We start from the raw sequence: 8,503 nt of genomic DNA, 5'->3' as shown, positions 1-8,503 counted from the left end.
AAAAAGTTACAAAAAAAAAAGAAACACAAATGACAAATCATTATGAAAACATGGAGGGAAAATACAAAACTCTGCTGTAAATATTAAAACGTGAAAGAAATGTTTAAAAAATATCTGGCTGGTCAGAAGCAAAATACATAAAATAGGGCTGGAAATCGATTAAAAAAATTAACTAATTAATCGCAAACCTGGAGAAAATTAATCACGATTAAACGCTATAATTTTTTTTGTCTCAGTATTTGCCAACAACTAATTATCTGTGAATAATCACAATATGAAATCACACATTAAACTCTACATTTAGAACATTATTTTTAGTTATTGCTGTCAATCAATTAAAAAAAAAAAATCGGATTAATCGCACTTTTGTGTTGGGATTAATCACGATTAATCGCAATGTTTTACCAGGTAAAATTTGTTTGTACAATATGGCAAATAGTCAGTTTTTTGTGAAAAGTGATCTAAACCACAAAAATAGCAAGAATAAAGAAGTAAAAACCGATTGAATATTTACTTATTTTATAAGTGACTATGGTGTATGCGGGATAATAATGTTTTAACGCACGCCGTGGAAGTCTGAACCGCCAAGTTGAAGCTAAAGACTGTTTATTTGATTAATTTGTGTTAATATATAATAACGGTTTAATTATTTTTGATTAATCGCATGAGTTAATGCATTAATGTTCACAGCCCTAATATAAGACAATTAGATTTTTTTTTTTTTAATGTCACATCAAAATGCATCTTTCGACATGAAGTTGGAAGCACCTGAAAAAAGTTGAGATCATAATCCTCTTCGCTCAGATTTGCAGCTAAACGTTTCTGGATGCTGATAGCCTCCTCCTCTTCCTCCCGCTCTTCGGCCTCCAATTCTTCATTAGATTTTCCTTCTGAAAAGTTATATTGAAGTCTTACTCGATAAAATGATTAAAAAAAACTAAATAAAATTGATAAGAAGACGAGACTTACTGCTGACGACGTAATCCGAGTCGTAGAACATTCTCTTCTTGGTGCCCCACGCCAGTTCATTAGGAAGATCTAAACAAGATAAGAAGTTAAAAAGGTGAAGCTAACAAGGTCAAACAATTAATAAAAACGTACCTTCATCCTTTTTCCCGTCTAAATCACTCTCCATATCCGTCTCCTCTCCTTCATTCTCCTCCTCCTCTTCCTCTTCAGACTCTGACTCATCCAGGGCCATGACCTCCTCCTTTAGAAATCACATGTTGGATTTCACTAGAACTCTGCTGCCTAAAGTGTAATCCAAACGAAGGCTCATACCTCATCGTCCAGGTCATCTTCGTCACTCTCCATCTGGACGCCACGGGCCAGAAGGTTCTGCAGCAAAGAGCGGGAGACAGACGGTTTAGACCAGGGGTCCCCAAACGTAACTGTTTGTAGGCTAACAGAAAAAGTGTAACAATCACAGCCTAAACTTAAACAATCTTCACGGAAAAATAATATACTAAAACATTTAAAAAATTAAACCAACAAATATTCTATCTTCTCTCACCGTAGTTTAAACTGCAGAAGGTTGGAGTAAAAAGTCACATTCTATGTGGGTCTTGATCGGCCAGATTGAGGAAAAAAAAAATATATACATATATGTTTTATATGATAGTGTTTGGGGAGAAAATGTGGAGGAGGGCCGGATCCGGTGCGTCATAAGTGCATTGTATGGATTAAAAAGAAATAAAGTAAAGATCATCTGATCAGCTGCAATTAAATTTTTGGTTAGTGAGATTTACAAATTTCTGTCTGTGATGCACCACAAATAGTAAAATAAATGTTATACTTTTTCCAATGCTAAGATTACACTATCTACTACTACATTTGCTGCATTGAGATGATCCTACATAATATAGGGAGTCTTTTATTTTGAAAGGGGTTCGTATCAATCTGTAACAAAAGTTGTAAACTATTTCATATTTAGAAAAAAGGGTTATACTCTCTTTGTTTGTTTTATTTATGCTAAAAAACAAAAGTTCTTTATTTTTATCATATAAGTAACAATATATAAATGGAAATAAGTGTCCTATTTTTCCATGGAGTATTTTCTCTTCTTGGTACTAAAATGAGAACTTACGGCGATCTTCTCATCATGAAACTTGTCGATCTTGTCTTTTGTGAACTCGGAGGAAGTCTGTAAAAGAAATGACAACAGTTGTGTTGTTTTGTGTAACAAATGATGATTTAAATACACTTATTTCTGCTCTCATGTTGTTAGAATTAACCATGATGGAGGTGTCATAATAAAGTATCTGAAGACTTTTTTTCATTCTCACCAAAATGTGAGAATTTTAGATGTAAATAATAAATATTAAATCAGATAAAATGATGCAAAAAGAAAAAGATTGTTGCATAGATTATAGCTATGTTAATCAGATCTTCTAAGAATAGGGTAAAATATGTCATTAAACGAAATATATTAGATTATTGTTTATATATGATCAAAGGAACAATATAAAATCTTAGAAAAAAAACAGAAAATGATCAGAATTTGGAGGTAAACCCCCAAAAAGCTGTAATTTGGCTTTAAATAAAGATGATATTAATGTAAAGTCAAATGTTTCTTTACCTTATCAGGGACTGGCATATTACTGTATGCTCTGGGGTCATCTTCATCATACTGTTCGGTCTTCCTGGGCTTCGGCACTTTTATATTACTACAAAATAAAATACATTCATTTTCTATTTGTCTATAAAGCTAAAATTTTTCCTGGACTTAATGAAACGGATATTTTATGTGCTCGTTTCATTTGAGAAAATAAATACAGTTAAACTCGGAGAGAAAACACGCGAGCTAGCAAAGACTGTATGACCAACTCACCGTTTTGCTCGCACCATGACGGTAAATAATTGATGTTGGCTGCTAAAAAACGAAAAATAAAGTAGAAAAATATTCAATTTACTCGACTGAAGATGTAGAAACGATCACAGGTGATCATGGTCACCATGTGTTTCAGAAACCAGTTCTTCTTCGGGTCGAGTAAAGTTGCTACCGCCATCTACTGGACGGGAGTGGAATTTTGGGGGGTACGGAAGCGGATTAGGGTCATAAATGAACAACTTTGACACCAACCTGCTACATTCTGTGGGACTCAAGAGAAAACAATTTATCATCAAAAGTGTTTTGGATGGAAGTTGGGAATTCTATTGATAATATAACTAAGGAAACTGTAAAAGTTTGGGATTAAGAAATGATTCTGAGTTACTTCACTGAAAAAGTAGACAAAGATTTTAGTTTTATAACACAGTTGTTTTTATAATTGGTAAATTCTATATTCATAAAGCCAAGTGGTCAACATTTTTTGAATGAAATCAATCGACTTCAAAACATAAAGGCAATTCAAACTAATTTGATTTTAGAAATTTTAAGATTTATTGAACCCCGAAGGTTATTGGACTGATGTTCCTTTTTTCTCATGTTATATATTTTTAATTTGTGCATGTGTGTTTTTTTAATTTGTACACATTTCACTTTCCCATGATACATCCACTTTGTTGCTGAATTATGAAAGTTAAAAAAAACAACTTTGACGTAGTAAATAAATAAGTAAATCCTCCTGCTATAACAGATTAACTTGAACTTAAAAATGCAAGGAAGTCATTTTAAACATAGGTGTGCCGTCCTCTATTTTCTCTGACATTTAAACATGACAATACTGGAGTGACATCCAATTGTTATATATATATATATATATATATATATATATATATATATATATATATATATATATATATATACACACATGTAAAAACAATGTAAACTTTTATAACTTGGCCTCTGAACTGTGATTTGAGCTTTCTCTAATAATAAACTATCACAAAACTTACTTAACAAATGAACCCAAACTATAAACCTATTATTTATTCAAATTGTTATTATTATTATAATAGTTGCTAATATTTAATAATTATATTAATATCAAATCATCTTTAAAGTCAAAGAGCCACAATGGCGAGATAAAGGAACCACATGTTTCTCTGAGTCTCTGGAAACAAACAAATTTGTGCTCAAATATTAAATAGAAAATTTTTTGGTTTTTACATTTTAAACTATCGTTCACTGTAATCTTCACCTGCTAAAATATTTTATGTTTATATGTATCATTTTGATATGATCTATTGTATGAATAAATTGGAACTCCAATAGAGTCCATATGGAGCCTATGTGCATTTTTTGGTAGACTTATTCATTATTAGTAATGATTGAATTTACATTCATATGTTTGTATATATAGTTATTTTTTTAATATTCTGACACAAAAATTGCAATTTTCCGTATATAATTTGGATTTACATTAATGCTTTTATCAGTTGCTGTGTTTGCATTGTCTGTGTCTGCAGCTTTGTGAGTGTCAAAGCATATTTAAGAAGACAGGAGCATAAATTATTTTATAAAGCAATAAAAAATATTATATTATGTCTTTTAGTTGTTTCAAGAAGCAAGTAGGATCACAAGACAGATTTTGATGGAGCTCTCCACATAAAGCTAATGTCTACAAGTACTTGCTTTTATGAGCGCTTCTTTCTTTAATCCCAGACAAATCTGCATTTAAATTTTTATTTTTTATTCTCTTCATTTTTGTTCAAATTGTTTCCTGACATGGAGCTCTTCAATTTGCTGTCTTTCTGTCATAAGTTGGCTGCAATGCGAGTCTCTTTGCATTCTGAAGTGGGTGGGCCATTAGAAACTTGAAGTTTATTAACTGTTAATTTGTTAACTTGAAGGTGAGAAGTAACAAATTCACAAGTTTAATCCCCAAAAATTGGGCAGCTTTTTGTGGTTTAAGCTTGAAAGTATAACACGGTGAAACTGTTAAAGTATGGAGTTTGCAGTGATGTCTTCATTGTTTGTGTTTGATAAATGAAATGTTGTCAGACAGGACTCCTCGCATCCAGGGACTTGGTGATGGAATGAAGAAGTTCAGGAGTGAGTTGAGGCAAAAAAAAAGTTAGATAAGAAGAAATGGGACACTGAGGAGACATCGTTGCTTTGTCCTTTGAAACTCTCAGTACTTCAAGAAGAGCTGCTTCAGCGACGAAACTCATTTAACAAGAGATTTTATTGTATTTTAGTAGAAATATAAAGAAAAATCAAATTTTGTTTAGCCTAATTTTGATTAAACACATGCTTTACTGTTATGACAATGAATATCACGGGATGTCCTCTACTACCAACAAATTCTTTACATGTTTTGGTAAAGGTTTTTATTTTGAATTTTTACATGTACATAGAAAGTAAAATATTAGAAACTGTCCTAGAAATGTCCTAGAAAATGAAAGTTTTTGGGGGGCTGAAAACGGTATATTAATAATTAAAAGACCAGTAGGAACGCTTTTACAAGAGATCAAAGATGACCGGAGTGGGACTTTAAAGCTTTTAGAGGATTTCTCAGAGGAAGGACATCTTTACAGTTAATCACACATTCAGAATTGATCATACGTCGTTGAACTAAAAAATATTTTTTGTTTGCGCCAGATTTGTCCTTGATAGTGTTTCTGAATCAAAGTGAACACAATGTTGTACACTTGAGTAAACAGGCACTTTAAAAATGTGTTAACAGTTTCTTATGCTTTGTTGCCTGATGTCACATATTTCCTAAATTTTTTTCCTTTTACTGAGAACAATTTATTAAAAAAAAACGATCAGCTGTTGTATCAGAATTATATCCTGTAACTTATAGACTAAGAAAATTCTCTTTTATCCATCTTTACATTCTGATAGATTTAAAACGGTTAATTTTGACACATTCTGCAGCTTTTATGCTTCTCAAAGTTAACTAACTGCAGCCTAATTCTTCAGTAACTGGTACGTTGAGTAAAAGCTGCTTTTGACAAATTCAGTTCTATTCTATTTCATTGTGTTCCAGAGGTGCAGCAGACTCTGCTGACTGTTCTCCTTTTACCAGAAATGAGACGTATCCAATTGTGTTGCAGGTTTCAAAAATCCAGATTGACTTCATTCACACAATAGCAGGTATACATTTTGGAATGAAGCCGTTAGTTGTGACAAATGCATGCTTTTTCTAGTCCGGATGTTTCAGTTTCCAAAGTGTCTTTATTGTTAATTACCTAAGAATGTGATCAGGCAAAGAAACAGTTCTCGGAAGCTTTTAAATGAGATAATCTTCTCTGCAGTCAGTAAAGCGGAATCATAATTCTCATCCACAAAGCAGACTCATGATTGACCTGCGGCATTAAGAACTTGAAACTCCACATTTTTACCCAGGAATCCGGCTCACTGTAGTTCTTCTGAAAGCTACTGGAGGAACGTTTGTTCTACATGGAGACGTGTAGCTGCTGCAGCATTTGGTGCTCTAGGTTTCTTTTATTTTAATGTTGAAATCAAATTAAATCACAGCCGTGAGGCCGCAATGCTGGACCCCAGCTGCCCCAGCAAGAGCGAGCGCCTCAGCGAACAAAGATCAAGGCAGAAAGCCGTGGTAATAAAGATCCCCACAGGAAACACTGAGGCTAAAATCATGATTAAAAAGAAAGTTAAAAATAAATACATAAAATTTATATTAATATATGAAAGCAAAAGTGAATTAAAATAAATACATAAAAATAGATTAATAATTTTTATAATAAATAACCAGATGAGATTATCTAAACGCTAAGTTAAAAAGGTGGGTCTTGAACCTCTTCTTAAAGAGCTCTGGAGCCCTAAGACTCTCTGTTAGGCTGTTCCACAGGTGAGGACTGTAATGGTAAAATGAAACCACAGTGCAAAATTTGGTGCTCGCTGCTATTAACTTTGAAACAGAGTCAGATACTGAAATAACAGGAAATGTTGTTAACTTGTTTTCACGGTTAGGCAAGTGGGAGGAAACCGAGATGCAGGAAAGAATTACAAACATATTTGTGGCAGAGACCAAGGAGTTTAATATGCAAAAGCCACACTTAAGCAACCTAATAAGGCTCAGTAAACAAGCCAGAAAACAACACGACACGAGCCAGGACAAGACAAGACACGAACCAGGACACGACAGGACACGAGCCATTACACAACACGACACAAGTCACGACGCGATGCGACACAAGCAAGGACATGACGTAACACAGGCAAGGACGCGACGTGACACCAGCAAGGACGTGACATCAGCAAGGACGTGACACCAGCAAGGACACAACGCGACACTAGCAAGGACGCAACACTAACAAGGACGCGACGCAACACAAGCAACGACGGGACGCAACACCAACAAGGACGCAACGTGAGCAAGGATGCGACGCAACACAAGGAAGGACATGACGCGACACCAGCAAAGACATGACACCAGAAACAACGTGACGCAACACCAGCAAGGACACGACGCAACACAAGCGAGGACGCGACGCAACACCAGCAAGGGTGCGACGCAAGCAAGGATGCGACGCAACACAAGCAAGGACGCGACGCGACACCAGCAAGGACAGGATGTGACTCAAGCAAGGACACGACGCCAGCAAAGACGTGACGCCAGCAAGGACGCAACGCAACACAAGCAAGGACACACCGCAACACAAGCAAGGACGCGACGCAACACAAGCAAGGATGCGACGCGACACCAGCAAGGACAGGATGTGACTCGAGCAAGTACACAACACCAGCAAAGACGCGACGCAACACCAGCAAGGACCCGACGCAACACAAGCAGGGACGCAACGAAACACCAGCATGGACAGGATGTGACTCGAGCAAGGACGCAACGCCAGCAAGAACAGGACGCGATACCAGCAAGGACACGACACCATCAAGGACACGACGCAACACCAGCAAGGACGCGACGCCAGCAAGGGCGCGACGCAACACCAGCAAGAACGCGACACCAGCAAGGACAGGACGCAACACCAGCAAGGACGCGACGCAACACCAGCAAGGACGCGACGAGGCACCCTAGCAATGTCACGATGCCAGCAAGGCGCCAGCAAGGGGCCAGCAAGGACACAACGCCAGCAAGGACGCAACACCAGCAAGGATGCAACGCCAGCAAGGCACCAGCAAGGCGCCAGCAAGGACACGAGGCGACACAAGCAAAGACGCGAGGCAACACAAGCAAAGACCCGAGGCGACAGGAGCAAAGACTCGACACGACACAAGCAAGGACACGACGCAACATCAGCAAGGACGCGATGTAACACAAGCAAGGACGCGGTGCGACACAAGCAAAGACGCGAGGCAACACAAACAAAGAGGCGAGGCGACAGGAGCAAAGACTCGACACGACACAAGCAAGGACACGACGCAACATCAGCAAGGACGCGATGTAACACAAGCAAGCACGCAGTGCGACACCAGCAAGAACTTGACACCAGCAAGGACGCAACGCGAGCAAGGATGCGACGGAACACAAGCAAGTACGAGACGCGACACGAGCAAGGACATTGACACCAGCAAGGACGCGACACAACACCAGCAAGGACAGGATGTGACTCGAGCAAGGACGTGACACCAGCAAGGACTCGACACCAGTAAGGACGCGACACCAGCAAGGACCCGACACAACACCAGCAA

At 37.4% G+C, this 8,503-nt stretch overlaps 1 protein-coding gene across 1 annotated transcript in view; it reads right to left on the bottom strand.

Moving 5' to 3' along the window:
* The window catches only part of utp3 (UTP3 small subunit processome component), a 9,593-nt gene extending 6,556 nt beyond the window's left edge, over positions 1–3,037 (bottom strand). The window contains exons 1-7 of the mRNA XM_024269531.2: positions 2,831–3,037; positions 2,579–2,666; positions 2,087–2,143; positions 1,282–1,338; positions 1,102–1,210; positions 970–1,038; positions 769–890 (exon numbers count right to left, since the gene is read on the bottom strand). Of these exons, the coding sequence (XP_024125299.1) occupies positions 769–890; positions 970–1,038; positions 1,102–1,210; positions 1,282–1,338; positions 2,087–2,143; positions 2,579–2,666; positions 2,831–2,847 (519 nt within the window). The 5' untranslated portion in view covers positions 2,848–3,037. The remainder of the gene's footprint in view (positions 1–768; positions 891–969; positions 1,039–1,101; positions 1,211–1,281; positions 1,339–2,086; positions 2,144–2,578; positions 2,667–2,830) is intronic.
* Positions 3,038–8,503: the final 5,466 nt, after the last annotated feature.

Source organism: Oryzias melastigma, linkage group LG5, assembly GCF_002922805.2.
Source record: "Oryzias melastigma strain HK-1 linkage group LG5, ASM292280v2, whole genome shotgun sequence".
Lineage (NCBI taxonomy): Eukaryota > Metazoa > Chordata > Actinopteri > Beloniformes > Adrianichthyidae > Oryzias > Oryzias melastigma.
The sequence above is the reverse complement of the archived record's forward strand: the minus strand, read 5'-3'. Positions and strand labels throughout refer to the sequence as shown.